The following is a 17,500-nucleotide window of genomic DNA, read 5'->3' on the forward strand; positions in this document are numbered from 1 at the left end:
AGGAAAGCACGTCTGCCAACACGGCAAGCGGAAAACAATATTCCCACTATAAATTTAAGTAGAAGTGGATAAAGGTTTCATAAACAATTATGTCTTAAATACCTCAAATGTGATGTTTGTTTATGCTTGTATCTCTTTGCATTTTTTTCTTTTTTTATTCTAGAGCGCTATTCGTGGAATGTTGGGAGAGAACTGTAAATGAAAGCTATGAACATCAAGCGCTGTTTACTATGATTGATTGTGGACTCCAGGTACATGCCATAGACAATCATTGTTTCTGAGTCGTGATGTCCGGAGTGATTGGTTCTATGCATAAGACTGGCCGTATGTTGCCTGAACCAGCAAAACCGGCAAGGAAGCCGCGCCCTCCCCCGCCGAACCCGGGTACCGAGCCGCCATGTCAGGCTCCCGAACAGCACCCACGTACCCTAAACTTGGCATCAGAAGTGTCTGGGAAGGAGCGCAGCAATAAATTGACGAAGTTTGTGTGCGAGAACGTGTTACCGCAGTGCATCAAGGTGACCGAATCGTACAATGTGCCGGGATGTGACGTCAAACTCGAAAAAGGCGCAATTCTTATGCTGCATTACATCTTCAAGAATCCAACCGTCTTTGCCACCAACCACATGGGGAAGAACGTACGACTGCCTGTCTACGCGCGTCAGAATTACGAAATTCTTCCACTAGGTTAGTCTGGGTGGTGACACGACATTTGCCCCTGCGACAATACTATTGCTCAAGTCTTATTTTCTCCAGGGACTTAGGGTTAGGGTTAGGGTTGGGGTTGTGGTAGGGTTTTAGGTGTAGTTTGATGTGAGGATAAGGATTAGGGTTATGGTTACGCTTATGTGTAGAGTTTATGTTTGTCTTAGCATGCAGATTTTCATTTAATGGCAGGATGTTATGGAATCAGTACAAGGACAAATTCATTTTGAACTCTCTCCTTGAGGTCCTGTTTTATCCTAGATGTAGGAAGAGGAAGGAGAGCTACGGCATCTACATCTACAAGGTTCTACTATTACTATGTTGTTTATAATAAATGATCTCGAAAGCTTTATTCTTTTCTCATGAGTGGCTTTCATTTGGCACAGTGCCACAATTACTCTAGTATAGATTAGAAGATATCGAGTTGGTATACGTGCGCATGATGATACTCTTCATTGGCAATAATAGGTTTCTAACACCATGAACACTGTAAGATAAGTCGGAGGAAAGACGTTGAAAAATCAGCATTCTTACATTCTGGCCTAATCTGAACGCGTCGATCAAAACCAATAAGGAACTAACACAACAACGAAATATTCTTCATGGTTTTATAGTATTTGCCATTAAGTATTCAATTATGATTATCCTCCGAAACATTCAGCAGAACGTCCTTTATTTCATAATACATTTTTGCTTGTCAAAGCCTTCACATCCACCACAGGCTGACAGGAACATCACCGTTTTCACAACAAAGCGATGTGCTGATAAAATCAAAAGTTGAAAAAAATTCACCCGGAGAAAGGCGGATGATTGCCTCAATGTGCATATTTTACGCCATTGTTTATGTTTTTATTCAAATTATAATGGCAACGTGACAAACCAACACAAATAGGGATACATTCAAAGTCTTTCATAAACAGACAATGAATCAATTGACTTTCGTTGTTTCTGTTTCAAATCCATAGATAATGTATCTACATGATTTATGAAAATGTAATCATACTTTGATTGTATATCAATGAGAAACAAGATTTTATATGAGTCGATGATATAACCCTTAATGCAAAGAAAGGACAGAATAAAAGGAGAGCCTATTTTTCTCTTCGTGGTATAGCCAAAGGTTTAAAACACTTATGAGCACGAAACCATGACTAATCCAATGAGCTCACAGGCTCATTAGAGAAAACGCCAGGAAAGATGAATCCTGAAGAGGTACTGTCTCTCTATACATTAACTATTTTGAAGTGGTTAACTGAAGTGTTTACAGAGATTACCTACCTTAAAGGAAACTTCCGGAAGATTTTCAGACTTTTGCATTTGACCATCGATTACTCATACTGGCTGCAAGGTATCAGAATCTATGTCTGGGACGAGGAATATAAATGTTTTCAAAATTCATAACAAATCACAAGGAACGGGGATGGTGACATAGCAGCTTCACTTAAAAATGCATGATTGGGTGCTCAGGAAAGCAAAACAAAAGACGAAAATCTACATAAATAACACCTAAATGAATACACAGGTGGATGTGTTGAACAAAAGAACTGTATTGTAATGGAATTACGTTGCTCCATATACATTACAGGAATATGTGAGCCTCCTATGTCATCATCCTTCTTCCGTGTATGATTTGGGTTTTTAGAGTTGGTTTATGTGCTCAACTATGATAATAAATTCCACAAGTCTGTAATGGCACTATCGACTTATTGAATATGTTCTACATGATGTGAAGTTATATAAATTGTCTAGAATCTCCCTTTAAGGACGTCCGAGTTGCATTTCATCGTTTTCTCATGCATATATCCCAGCGGAAGAAAAATGATGCCGCGTAATATGGTAGTAATACATTGTAATACAAAGGAGATGAAACATAACTATACAGTGCGTATCAAAAAAGAAAAAAAAAAAGGTAATTCAACTTTAGAGGGCTACTGTTTCATAAAATGTCAACTATGGAGAGCGCTATGTTGGTTGTGCAGGAAGGGGAACTATTTTTCTTTCTATTGATAATTAGTTGTGTTGACAAATGTCATGAATCACTGAGCACTGAACACAATAATGAAACGTTGCACCTTTTCCAAGTTTGAGCATCATCAGGAAAGAACATTGAGTGTCTCACTGAAATGGATGAGATCTGTCAATGAAAGTGGTCAAATAAACAGGCCAGCCTGCAAGTTTGTGTTTAAGGCTTTCACCTTGTATCGTCTACAACCTTCAACATGACCACTTGTTGGATAACCTGGTCACTCCCGCAAAGGGCAACCCACAAAATCCGTTTTCTCTGTTCACATTCAAGACGTGGTATGTCTTTGTGAACTACATGTATAATATGTTGGATATGAAGAGAGAAAATGGATTGTGTGGGATGGCCTTTCTCGGCATGAACGTCCGAAAGAAGCAACACGGCTGCAAGATGTGCTACCACAGTGACAGAAACTTTTTTTTTTAATAGAAAAGAAATACTGTATTCAGATTTTATTACTGTAATGCTTATTCTGACATTATGGTTAGAAGTTAAAGCTGCATCCATATGCATTAATGGTTCTTGTAGTGCACTAAATGGTTGACACAGAGGAAACAATTTGTGTACCATTGTGATTCTAGGTTACTACGTAAATTGTCACTCAATTCACTCCCATATAGCGAGTTTGTGACATGAAATTTGTAGAAATTTTCAACGGAGCTGATTGCTAGATAAAATGGATGCAAATAAAGATGCCACCGGTGAAGACCTTGATAATGGGTTATTGTAAAATCGACACAAATTTTGAAGATGACCTAAAAGTCTTAGATGAATATGTCGCCTCATGGACAAGTTGATGTTTGTTTGTTTGTTTGTCTTTTTTAGTTTTGCAAAATATTTGCAAAACGCTGACTTTTTCATGGCTCTGCTCAAGATACAGCAAAATGGTTTTACTTTGGGAAATCCCATGAAAATCCAATGGTAGTTCCATCTGTTTATACAAACAACCACATTTTTGTCATTTTAGCGTTTGAATCGGAAATATTATGATGAAGGAAGTGACTACTTTCACACCGCGAAGAGAGGAAGAGTGCAGTTCGGCTGATGTACCTCGTGCTATGTAATTTCCTTCAGATTGGTCTGACTTTTACCTTTTCTTGAAGTGATGTCAATCTAGATGACTACAATGCTTTTAAAACCGATTAATATCATTTTATATTTTTTATCGCTATAAAAGCAAATAATGTCTCCGTACGATCCGTCATCTGTGGTAATATAAAGCAATCATTTTACACATGGGAATTCTCAGGCAAATTGTTTATTTCTTTGTCAGTGTTTTGTTGAGGCATCACAGGCAAAGAACATAAAAAACACAGCACTTAAACGAAGGAGGAAATATCTGCTCGGAAAAAAAAAACTCTCCTCTTGTCGTCCGAACAAAAGGGCCTGACAGTTATGACAGAATACTTTAGTTTAGGATACTCTCATAGGGTGCTTTGCACTTATTCATTCGTATCAAGTGGTCGGTATTACTAAGTTGATCGATGGAAATCACCAAACTTTCCCACACTGTTGATGACCGTTTAGTGTCATACATTAGGAGTTCACTCAGACCTTTCAAAATCAAAGTTTCACACTTATACACACATCCCTGGCAGGGACGTAGCTCTATAATTATGTGGAAACACTTCCTTTCCAAACTTCAGTTCAATGGACGAAGCTTATATCAAAATATCGTGATTCATGTAACTTCAAATTACTTCCGTGTTTGTCAGGAAGAATTGTTATTGCTCATGAACATATTTTTAATGTAGCCTCTCCATATAAATTGGTTTTTAGATGGTAAGCCCTTTTATGCGTGAATTATACAAATCTCGCATAGTCACGTACACGTACAAATGTTGTTTGATGCTACCACAAAAGTTGTCTCTCTATGCAGTGCAATTCCATACCACTCTCAAATAAACTTGATTTGATTATCAGGAAGTAAAATCAACGAAGTAACAGTTGTATGGGAGATCAGACGTATACGTTACAGTGCTACTATTCGCAGCCATATGAAATGAGTTGAAGATATCATCGCTTCATTAATTTCCCTGGTACTAATGTTGCATTTTTAACTGAAATGGAATGAATATTAAAAACTTATATACAGATATATCCTTTGCATCAAGATATTGCTGTATTTATTTGGGAATGGTACTTCATAAGTGATGGTTTTTTTTTTTTGTTGCTATTCCAAATTATATACCATAGTACATAACAATAAAATAGAACATAATAATAATGATAATGATAATAATAATAATGATGATAATAATAACAATGATAATAATAACAATGATAATAATAGTAATAATAATGATAATAATAATAATAATAATAATAATAATTATAATAATGATAATAAGATATTACACCATTTATCATTGCCCTTTGTAGAGATCCCGATTTGGGTTGAGCTTGGCAGGTAACTTTCCTTTCTAACTTCAGCTGGTTTTATTGTTGCTTCCTGATCCGTGATGGACAAATGACTCGCACGTCATTTTTGCAAGATTAGGGGCTGTCCCACGAAAATGAGAACGGGTTCCGATTTCACTGACTAAGCGCATAATAGACGGCATCAAGCTACCTGTCTTTTCCGCTCCGTTTTCCATCATTTGCGAATAGTGTGTATTGTGATAGTGATTCTGAGGTCACCTCTTGCAAAGGAGCTATTGAAAAGCTGCTAAGCTGAAAGAACTCCCTTTTGAAAGACGTTAAATATAGGAATGATTTTGAACGGACTAATGAGGAAAGGGCTTCGTTTGAAAGGGGACCCAACGAGGGTTTTTTGTTTTGTCCCACTTTACCCCATTATTATTATTATTATAATTGTCATTATTATTATTATTATTATTATTATTATTATTATTATTATCATTATTATTTTTATTATCATTATTATTATCATTATTAGGCCTGCGATCAGTAATGTCTGACGAAGAAACACAAGTAAACATTAAATTGTAAGTGAACTACCTGTAGTGTAAGTTCTGAGTTCTGAATTGAAGTGGCAATTACTCTCTCTCTCTCTCTCTGTCTCTCTCTCTCTATCTATCTATCTATCCATCCATACTATCTATCCCTCTATCTCTCTCTTACTTCTTATAAAAAGTTCATGTAAGATTTATCCCAGAAACTCTATACAAGTGTTACGTTTTCTCAAGAATTAACGAATTTGACTGGCTGATTTTATTTCTTCAAGATAAAAAAAAAAAAATTATGTAGGCCTACATTACTTACAATATTGAATGATACAAAGGAATCGTCACGCAAGTACTTCAAAATGCGGCTGGATGGCCCCACTCAGCGCTGTTCTGCCGAGGGGTCCGGGAGAAAACATGGGAACTCGGTGTAAAATTAACTTAAAGATTCATTGGTCATATAAAAAATCAGAATAGCGTCCATTATTACAGTTCATTTACTTTAATATGCAAAAATGTTACAATAAGGAAGAAAACATGAGATCTGTTAGGATAATGCTATTTCCGCACTCTCAGTTCACCTCCCCTCCCCCCCCCCCTCTCTCTCTCTCTCCATAGACCAAGCACTGGATGACGTGGAGTACGACAGCACCGAGGAACTCATCAACGCCAAACCTCTGCCAGGTGCCGTGCGCGTGCTCGACGCACACTGCTCTTGCCATCCCGAAGAGCCGCAAGAACCCGATGACGTCATCGAGATCGAACGGGTGGAGGTCGACAGAGAGCGCGGCAAGGTTTCGAATTGCAATTGTTGAAATTTGCGGCATGCATTTGTTCATTCCCACAATCCCACTCTAATAAATCTTAGAGTTGGACTGTTCACACACTGACGTTTTTTTTTACCCATCCCTATATACTCCCAAACCCCATATAGTTATGTGTGACGTTTATAGTATTATTTTTTTCTGCATTGACGTGTTCACGTGACATGAGTGAAAAATACATAGACATATTTTTATGTCATTCTGCTTCTCTTTTTGCTATGGTTTTTGATATGATGTTCTCTGCATTTTGTTTTCGGGGGGGGGGGGCACAGTTTCATTGTGCTTTGCTTGCCAATCAATGTAACAAAAAGGTATCAGAATATACTAATTCGAATGTTATCATACAGGGGATTTTAGCGGACATAACCCACCCCCCCCCCGATAAATGTCCGAAGGCGGAGGTCCATAACATAACACATCTAACCCGAGCGCGTTGTCCGTCAATAGTAAGTAGAACAGTATGATCATAATTATTATGCCCCCTTCGCAGGTTTTGGTGGGTACCTGTGACGGAGTCAACCTGCGGTACTCCACCGAGATGAACACAAGCCGCTATACGACCATGGTGTCTCCAGACTTCCATACCATGTCGGAACTCAAAGAACGCAAGTTTCCTCAGGTGAGAGTAAAACTCACAATTCAGTCATTTTTAATGGCATTATGTTTTTTTTTTGTGTGTGTATGTTTGTGTGTGTGTATATGTGCGTGTTTGTGTGCGTGTAGGGGATGGTTGATGTAGTATGAGTGTGGTATCAATATGCAGTAAACTATAGGTGTCATAGCAACGTGGCCAAGACGTTTCCCTGGAGGATGTCGTTTCTTCAGTGATGCCCATCGTTCATAATATTGACATTAGTTTTTTTAGTTATCTGTGGTTTCGCTGATATTTGGCGTATTTATCACTGTCAGTATGCAGATGGTAATTTTTTCAATATGTATATTCACTCACACACGCTATGAAACATTCGTTATGTCTTCAATCAGCGTGTTCGTGTCCCTGACCTCGGTAGAGGTTTCTCCAAACGAGACATGCAGAGCGAGAAGGTCTTCGTCCTGCACAAATTCTCGATGGAAAATCACCTCTTGGCTACCAAATACGGCGACAAGCGTGTCTACCAGATACCCCTAACCACGCCCCTCTCTTTCGAGCCCAAAGCGGGGACTGCAGACATCGCACGAGCGCTATGTCCACCGATGTACGCGCTCGTCAACCACAGCTGGGGCTTAGTGGACCCAAGCCAATCGACTCTCCCACCTTCTATGGAGGCCATACCGCAGCCGTTACCCCCAGTTCTCGAAGCGTGGTTGAAAAGTGCTGAAGGTAAATGACGCGTCCTTAATGGTACCACACCTGCAGCCCTTTCTTTCAAGAATACAACGCACAAACGAAATCTTAAAAAAAAATGTAGAAATATTGAGAAATAAAATTTCCAACAAAAAAGAAAAATTTGCAAGTTTTACAAACAAATTCTATCATTCATTTAGATACAATATTAGCATAGGCCTACATGAAACTGTTGCATTATCTCTTCCGTGACAGGTTTCACGTTGCAGGGGCCGCCACAATAAACATATGTAATGCTGCTCGATGAGATGACAGCCCATTCATTGTGACAAATCAAACATCGTTTTCAAGAATTCACATACAAAAGAAGGCGGAAAAGGTGTAAGGAGAGAGGAGTAGAATTCATGAATGACCTGATCTGATTTTACTTAAACAAAAATAAGATAAATATCATTATGCTTTTAAAAGTGCAGACCATGAATTAACAATTATGCGTTTCTATTGTAGTATACGACTTACAAATTGTTGCATACCATATAACTTACTTTTAAACAAAGAATAAGCTTGGCCTCGTGCATCATATTTATCAATTTTACAAAGAAGAGTTTTATGATCAATGGTATCAGCGGCCTTACAAATATCAATGAAAATATGGCAATAACATGCTCTTTTGGCAAACGTTGTTTTCCAACTCTGTCTGTACGATCACAAAGTCAGTTGATGCTTTTAAAGCCAAACTGTTATCTATTAAGGGTTCAGGGGGAATGTTTAATTATTCATCATTTATATATATAGTCAATCTTATAGTGTGGTTTTACTTTATCTATCATTTCACTTATTACTTCCACGTTTAATTCATATCATTGTTTGCATTATGCAGTTCTTAATTCATATTGATAAGACATCTTAGTTTTACGATTTTAATAAATTTATTTCGATATTGTTTATGCTTAATGCAATTCGGTCCATTGTAGTTTACACATAGGGGCCTGTTATTAACATGATGCAACTTAATATGCATCTTAATTTTCAAAGGGCTCTTTTCGGGTTTTATACAACTTTATATTTACTTGCAAATGTATTTCATATGATATTGTTTTGATATAGTAATCAACTTGTTTTACTTTGTTTCGGAACACATTAAAACAACGTGCACAATTTAAAAATGGTAATGTGCTTTGCACCGTAGCTTCTCCCCGCAAATTTAAGAATCAAAGTGAACAAAGTGAAACAAGTTGATTAATTAGAAAAAAAAGTATCTTTTGTGTTAATATATCATATTTTGAAACATGTTTCCATGGATAATTATGTACAATTGTGAAAGCTACAGCTGTGTTCTGGCATGATTATTCACCCTCTGTATTACAGTAATCCCCGTCAGGATTGCTTTATCGCCAAGTATGAAAATCATGACAGTGAGGTGACAATGGCGTTGACGAATGGACCATGTACATGGAAATACGCAATAACAGCATTGTGAATGTAGGGCCTATCTTTCCGTAATTTGCTATTTCAAATCTTAGATAATGATGAACACAACTATATTGCTTTGCTGATTTGTGGGATTTAGCTTGTTTCACTCCTGATGCGATCTACTTGGGTATTTAGGACGGTAAAAAATAAAAATAAAACAAAAAAAAAAACGATTAGAGATTACACAGGTCTAATTAGAATGAAAATTAGTAAATCCAGTCCTTCCCCTTAATGCATATTTCTCGTCAATTGCAGCTCCAACTGTTTGCCGAGATAACATATATATATTTTTTCTTCTCGTAAGTGAAATACAAGGAAAGGTGCCTTCCGTAGAATAAGACAGGAACGATTATAGTGCAATGGCGCAGTAGTCCGTATTCTCATTGACTGTAACGAACGGAGAAAAATAAAAAAAAACAAAAAACAAAAATAAAAACGAACAAACAAACAAAACCCGCGATGGTGACTTAATTAGAAAGTTATTAGGTTACAAAACACTCAAGTTTTTTTTTTTTCGAAACAGTGATAATGGTCGAAACAATTATGCAGATTCGGTGATTACGATGATGTCATCACCACAACCATTGCTTCCTACACAAAGGTATTCAAGAAATTCCTGACTTTTGCTCGATAACCTTGGCAACTGCTAACCCTTATCTTTCAAGGTAAGAATATGTCAGCGACAACAGCCGACCGACGAAATAAGGACCTCGAGGAAAAGGTTAGTGAGGCTAACAAGGAGATGGCCCAAATGAAAGCTGAATTAAACGCTCTGAAACGCAGAAGATCCCCCGATGCTCCCGCACCTCCCCCTCGGCCCGCAAAAGAAGGGTTAGCACCGGCACAACCAACGCCTCCTTCTCTACCGCCACGCCCACCTACCCTTAGGAATCTCTCAACTTCAGATAAAGGGGAGTACGAGCAGCTACAAGGTGACGAAGTGTAAGTAATGATAATAAAATTTATGTGTATGTTTGCGCGCACGCGTGTGTGTGTGTGTGGTTGGATGTTGTATGGGCGAAATTGCATTTTTATTTCAATTGTTATCAATTAAACAAATGAAATGTTCGGTGTTTTCGTTATCAACCTTTAGTTTCCATTACAGGAAGATTTTTTTTTTTTTTTATTGTTTTTGCCAAAATATCCAAATGATGCGAACATTTTTATTAGGTTGTACAGCCTGAAATACCAGCTTAGATTAATGTCCTGATAACAATTGAATGGATATCAATAAATACCTTTAAAAATGTGTGTGTGTGTGTGTGTGTGTGTGTGTGTTTGTATGTGTGTTCTGGTGGATGGTCTTTAATGGAGACGAATGTAAATTTCATTAAGTGCATGCATCGTATTGAATTCTAGCACTTCAACAGAAATGTTGAAATACTTATGTTTAATTTATTCTTTCCTGTGTACTTTATGAACTATCATGTTCTTCCAGTAAATTAAACAACAAAATGAAATTTAAAAAGGAATGTTACGCATTTACTCCAGAAGAAAAAAAAAACTGTCATTCATTATGTATTATATATATAAACATATATATATATATATATATATATATATATATGTACATATATTCGTCAGGAAATAAAAACACTTACGTATCCATATTAGACATTAGACGTTGAAACCAGGGGTTTTCTTTATTGTGTTCACTTATATTCATTATAACCAGGCCGAGTTGAATAAAAAGAAAAATCGTTGAGATATATATACATATATATATATATATATATATATACACACATATTGCCCTCGTTTGGGAAGTTCGCTGCTTGGAAATAAAAATGATAATAGACTTATGATGTATTCAATGATGTCATCTAATTTTTCGTGTCTCTTTGTGGCACTTTTTTTGTCAGTTACGAACACGTCTGGGACTCACAGAAATCACCAAAGCCTTCCGAATCAATGGACCCGCAAACATTAACGAAACACGTGAACAGCGTATTGGCAACGAAAGAAATGGTAATAAAACTGGACATTTTGTTTCTATTTTTTAGTTTAAAGAAGAAATCAAATCCAAATCTAAATAACTTTTAAAAGAAATAGAAAAATGGTCCCTACAGAATGATACAAAAATGACACACACACACAAAAAAAAATGGGATAAGAAATTAGGAAGATATGACAGTTTGAAATTTCACATTTTTCGGAAAATTTTTTTTTGACCAGTCCTTATGAATATTCAGATGATGATGTCATACCCTCACAATTTTTCATGTTTTTTTTTAATGAAATTCGGAAAATTGTCATATTTAGGAAATACAAGTAAAAGCATGTTCCCATACCAAGATATATCAGACTTAACATTTGTTCCTTTTTATTTTGTTGATTTTAAGTTAATTCTTATATTTATGTAGGTGAAGTATGAGATGTTTGTTATTTCTGTATATGAAATATTCCTAAAATACGAAATTGTGAGAGCATGACATCGTCAACTTGCTCGTTTAAATATTCACAATGACTGGTGTCAAAAATGTTTTCCGAATAGAATGTGAAATTTCAAAATGTTATCTTCCTTATTTCATATCCGATTTTTGTAATTTTTGTATCGTTCTGTAGGAAATATTTCACTCTTTCTTTTGAAGATTATTTATTTTTGGGGATTACCTATCTAATGTGGTGAACTTTAATTCACTTAAACATAACCTTACAACTTACGATGAAAGGACGCAGGAAAATAAGCTAGATTTGGTCCGCTGAGAGTGTAATCATTATTGGATAATAGGGATGGCAACAGGATTTAGGAAGTGTCTGTTTTACTTAACCATTACACGGTGGTGTTTTGTTTTGTTTTGTTTTGTTTTGTTTTGCTTTCATTATTTCTTTAAAGTGAGAATGGTATTTGTGTTTTGGGATGTATGTTGGTAAGTTGAAAAAAAAAATCAGGAAATGAAAATGTAAGTGAATCTAATCATCAAAATTATTACATAGCCGTTTTCAGTTCGTGCTTTTTACAAAAAGTAAGTTTGCATTCAAATAATGTGCGCTACTTCTAAAAAAAAAGATATTAAAACGCAGTTCAGATTCTAAGCTGAATTAGTTCTGTAGGCATATTGTCATGTTTGAGAAATATAAAAAAAATCAAAACAAGAAAAGAATTGAAATGCTAAAAAAAGATGTTTCAAGAAGGAAATTTGTGCTCGATCTCCTCATATCTAGTCATGGATTCAATAACGTCATCTTCATCGTTTGAGTGACAGTTGGCAATTGATAAAGAAAAACTTAAAGGACTCGACCTTGTACATGTTTTAACGTTTTGGAACGTTGTTTACACGTCTTCGACAATCTGATCCTGCCCCACGTCATTTTGGTTCGGAATACCCCAAAATAATGTGTGTCGTTTAATACGCATTTGTTGACCCACTTTGATGTCATTTAATCGAATCACCAAAAATGTACAGCATTACCATATAAAAAGTACCGCAACATAATGCCTGACACAGTGTTATCTTTTTCATCGACTTGTGTGTGCGGGGAGGGGGGGGGGGGGCTCCTCATTTCTTGACTGTTGTCACGTGGCTTAATGCTATTTTGTCAAACAACACAGTGGTCATCATAGCAATTATATTAATTTCTAATTGTGTAACTCGGCACCATCTTTTTCTGTGAAAAACCTGCAGGAACTCGTCGACGTCAGGAGGGAAGCTAAATTTCTGGCTCAGAAATGCGAGGTCAGTATTATCATCGAAAGTCTGACGTAACGTTAACTAAAAACAAGAAAGCACACACGAGAACCACGTATTGTGTCAGTGTGTGCAAGAATAATTCAGCTCTGTACTTTGCGTTTGTGCTAAAAAGTTTTATACCTTCTTGGTTTACGCACATGAGACCTGTATTAGAAAGTGACCTAATGTACAAACATAAATGCAGCATAATCTACCTTTAAGCTGACTACATCATCTCTTAAAATAGGCATGATAAGGCCAGCTGGTCGATTTCGTAGCATTATGAGAATTCTCAAGTCTTTTGTTGCTGGCTTTTACACTGTAGCAATGAGGTGCTGGAAAAATGATGAGGAATGACTTTTAGCATTATAATGCATAATTGGAAAGCTTAATATGGCCAATAAAAATAAAACTAAGCATAACATGATCAGGAATTGTATTAGGTTTGTTTGATTAGGGGTCACATTCATATATACAAATTATTCGTTGATTGTGTGTGATCGATATTGGATGACACCAGAGAGTCATGCGAAACAATCAAACGGCCCTGAAATTTTGTGTTGAAAGTTCTCGTCATAATTTTATATTTGCATTATTGATAGAGAAACTTGTAAATCACATCTCACCCATAAAAAGGCTTAGACAGTACTTAAAAGATTTTGTTCCCAGTTGTTCTTTAATTTTTAACTGACGAGCATGACGAGATTCAGCTCTAGCCTTGTATTTCCCGTGGTCTGCCTTTATGATAAGGTCAATGAGTTGTTTTCTTTGTAGGTCAATATCTTCTAAGCAATACAATCGAAACAATACTGTAAAACACAAAATATTCGCGGCATGAACATTTCGCGAATCGGAGCCGATGGCCTTTCTCGCAGCATGAAATTTTCGCGAATTTTAACTGGCATTCAATGCGTATTGTGTAGGCAAGAATTTTCGCATGCATTTTAATTTCGCGAATGTCGGTGCTCGCGAAATTCGCGAAATTAAAATGCACGCGAACATTCCTCGTTTGCATAATTAACTTTGATGTTGTGTGCTTTGCAGAAATTGACAAAGGAGAATCGGGAATTGAAAGACAAACTATCCAGATCGTCTGGGCGATACGTAAATCTCCCCTCTAGAAACCCTTCCAAGGAGGGGGAGGAGGATGACTACGAAGACAGCAATGAGTACCTCACGCCGATCATACCAGAGAAACGACCTTTGCCCATCGGCTCGTCCAGCACGCTTCCCAGGTCGACGAGCAGGCAAGACATAGAATCGCTCAGCGTTGACGGGGTCAGAAACTTGCTTCTGAAGCTCGGGCTTGAACAGTACGCCCAGCGATTCGCTGACGAAGTCGTTAACGGCGCCCTACTGGTCCACCTGGGGGAAAAACATTTCCTGGAACTGGGCATGAGCGCTTTCCACGCACGCAAACTGAAGGTTAAAATTTCAGGCGGACTGCCTGCCACATAGTCTACGAAATTGGCGCAATTTCCCGAAATCTTGATAGCGGAGATGTCCATGTTATCCCATACAGTGGAAAACTGACAAGGACTTGTGACAAGGATCAATGTAGATCAACAGCAATCAGTAATTACATTATTGTGACAAACGCGAAGATTTGAATTACTCTTTGAATAAGGACGACAGGAATGTGATGCGTGGATGTTCCTATTCAAACCCATTTCCTGGGATTTCTCATAAATGCAACCATCTGCCATAGTATAGATCTTTCATGGATTTCATCGTTTGACAGAACAAAAAAAAAAAAAAGATGATTTATCGTCACCGTGTACGCATGCTATTAAGTCGTTAATAATGCAAGGGGTAAATTCACTGTATATGCCCAAGGGTTCTAGAAGCGCTTTCATACTTGTTGGACATGTTACTCATCAGGTGCAGAGATTGGTCAACCAATGAACCCTCAAAGAATATGAAATGATGAATATAATATAGATAATAGCTTAGTTACGTGCATAGTCTGCATATCCGTAAGGTTAAATGTTAAAGCAAAAGCACTTTGACACAAGTATATTGCCCAGTAAAAACTGATGGATCTTGGCAGTTTGAACATTATGCAAACAAAGAACATGCATATAGCTTCTATTTCTTTAATGCTCTAACAGTAATTTTTCTTCCAGCGTTGGTGCTGTTGAATTCTATTGCTGTGAATTGTAGGATCTTCTACAAATAGATTAAATAGCAATGTGCTTCATGTGGCATGGAATAAACGTTACTCTTCCTGTTTGTCTGAAGAAACTTATAATATATCATAATCACATTTACGCAGGGTAGCCGTATGTGTGTCAGCACTGCTGTCATTATTAACCAGTCATTGCACGACAGCTCTTTGTCTCCTGTGTCCAACTGTCCAATGGGGCATCGTAACTAAAACGTCTTGACCATTGTTGAATGCATCGGTGCTGGACAAGCCAAGGAGGTTCAAGAGCTGGATTTCCAGCTGGCTATAAAATATTCAAACAGGTGTCAGTTTTCTATGAGTGGACAGAGAGATTTCACAGGTGCATTTGTTGATGATTGAAGTCGTCGTCTTTCTGACCAATGTGAAGGACTATTACATTCGAACGTTAACATAATGTTGAGTACATTTTGCTGGTTTAGTCATTAAATGAAATGACATGTCACCTAACAGATAAAACACATGTAACAATGCATGTTAACTCTATCGAGAAATATGTGCAAAATTGTAAATTAGGGCTGTATTTTTTGAAAGTGTTTGAAACTGTGCCCATGTTGAAAACCAATGTTATCACCCTTCTGCTTGATTCCGACAAAGATATATATATATATATATATATATATATATATATATATATATATATCCAGTATGATTATCAAATTCGTGTCCTGAAATGCCAAGTCAAGTAATCTCTTGTCATCTTATTTCATCAATCTTTGAGCAATTTTTATTAGCGCACAGCCCCTCTCTTTTAATCTTTTAATGTATCACTCATCTTTTGTTAGCAGGGATGGCAAAAGGTAATACCATCATAAAGACATATATTTCTTTACAGAATGGCTGCATGGTCATTATACAATGAGATATGATCTGTGAGGCAGATCCAATTTGGGACATATTTCGAGATGATATTTTTGAGTGGCGGCTGCGAACATGGGTTAAAATGAATTTGACAGTTGTGGCTCTTTCTCTCGAACCTCCTTGGATGGTCAAACCAGCTCCTCAGCAATGGTGCTCATCAGAGTCCAAAGTGCGGTCACTCTTACATTCATTACAGTGCGCCCTCAACAGCGTATCGTATGCCTTTGGTTGAAACTAATGGTAAGAAATGGATACAACACATGGTGTACTTCGTCCACTGAAATTTTACATTTTTCTTTTTCCTGCTGTCATTCACGCTTTGCAAATCCAGATGCATTTTTTTCCTATTGTATGATATGACAGTTGAGAGACACTTTGAGAGTCACTTTAAAAATATTAGCTTTAAAGCTGTCAGACCATTTTCTTTCTTTTTTTTTTTTGCGTGAGCCATCACCAAATCACAGAAAATGGATGAAATCTACATATCACACATGGATTTTTGCTTGTATATAATCCTCCTAGCTCAAACAGGGAATGGTAATGGTTAATCTACGTCTGTGAAAAATCCATATGGAGATAATTATAGTGTTCATAGTCAGACCTTCACTTCAAATAATGAATTTCAGAGAATCCAAACTGCAATTAATGTATATCATAAATCCTATTCATTATGATGGGACCTTGCATATTCCCTGATGTGTTATCACTGTATTGCAGCATATGAATGTGCGTGTTTTAGTTGAATCTTGAAAATACATTTCTTTGGTCATATTTTGCAGATATCTGTTAAATAAAAAAAAAAAGATTACTGAAATATTACATAAAAGATTGTTATGTCGAACTAGGAAGTGAGTGATTTTGTCCTTAATTGTTGAGATATAATCACAATTAATGTTCTAAATTCATCAGACTCTATATCTTCGGAAAGAGGTGAAATCTGCCAGAGTAAGTGATCGCATACAATCTAAAATTCGAGACACCATATTTGTATCATTCATTCACTTTTGATTCATTTATATCATTGATTTACTCATTTATTCATAAAATCGCTAGCATACACACATGTATTGTTGCTTATGCTTTATGCTTATGCTAGACTCGATTATCATTTATGTTATTTTCTGATACTTTTTTTCAATCCATTTCAGTTGTATGAGTATAATTGTGCTAAAGCTCTTAACATCTCATTCTGATGTTGATAAACGAAAGTTCAAGATCAAATTGAAGTTCATGTACGCACAACACACACACGCACACACACAATTGATGTATTATTGTGTTTGTAATATTATACATAATTTATGTGAGTATGTAAGTACGTATGTACAGTATATGGTCTCTGCATCACGAAACCTACAAAAATTGCCAGACATGGAAGTTCAGCTTGGGCATATTCTGAAAGAGCAAACTTAAAGGTTTCACATGATGTATAGCTCAAATGGACTCTCCTAACCAGCCTAGATATTGGAAAGAAAGCATATATTCTGGAAAAGTGTATACAGACTAAAGATGCACAGAAGTAGGACTATAAAGTCTAGTCAATCGCTTAGTTCTCCCTAGCCGTGCT

At 36.7% G+C, this 17,500-nt stretch overlaps 1 protein-coding gene across 1 annotated transcript; it reads left to right on the top strand.

Moving 5' to 3' along the window:
* The first annotated feature begins 287 nt into the window (after nt 1-287).
* On the top strand, nt 288-14,345 carry LOC140239980 (uncharacterized). The gene is made up of 8 exons (XM_072319793.1): nt 288-687; nt 6,253-6,428; nt 6,949-7,077; nt 7,443-7,779; nt 9,882-10,158; nt 11,079-11,184; nt 12,843-12,893; nt 13,932-14,345. Exons 1-8 carry the CDS (start codon nt 288-290, stop codon nt 14,343-14,345), a joined length of 1,890 nt encoding a protein of 629 aa, XP_072175894.1.
* Nucleotides 14,346-17,500: the final 3,155 nt, after the last annotated feature.

Source organism: Diadema setosum, chromosome 2, assembly GCF_964275005.1.
Source record: "Diadema setosum chromosome 2, eeDiaSeto1, whole genome shotgun sequence".
In the NCBI taxonomy this organism is placed as follows: Eukaryota; Metazoa; Echinodermata; class Echinoidea; order Diadematoida; family Diadematidae; genus Diadema; species Diadema setosum.

Coding starts and splice junctions, on each gene's coding strand:
- LOC140239980 (XM_072319793.1), top strand. CDS start 288: ATGTCCGGAGTGATTGGTTCTATGCATAAGACTGGCCGTATGTTGCCT. Junction 688..6,252: donor TTACGAAATTCTTCCACTAG/GTTAGTCTGGGT, acceptor CTCTCTCCATAG/ACCAAGCACTGGATGACGTG. Junction 12,894..13,931: donor TTCTGGCTCAGAAATGCGAG/GTCAGTATTATC, acceptor TGTGCTTTGCAG/AAATTGACAAAGGAGAATCG.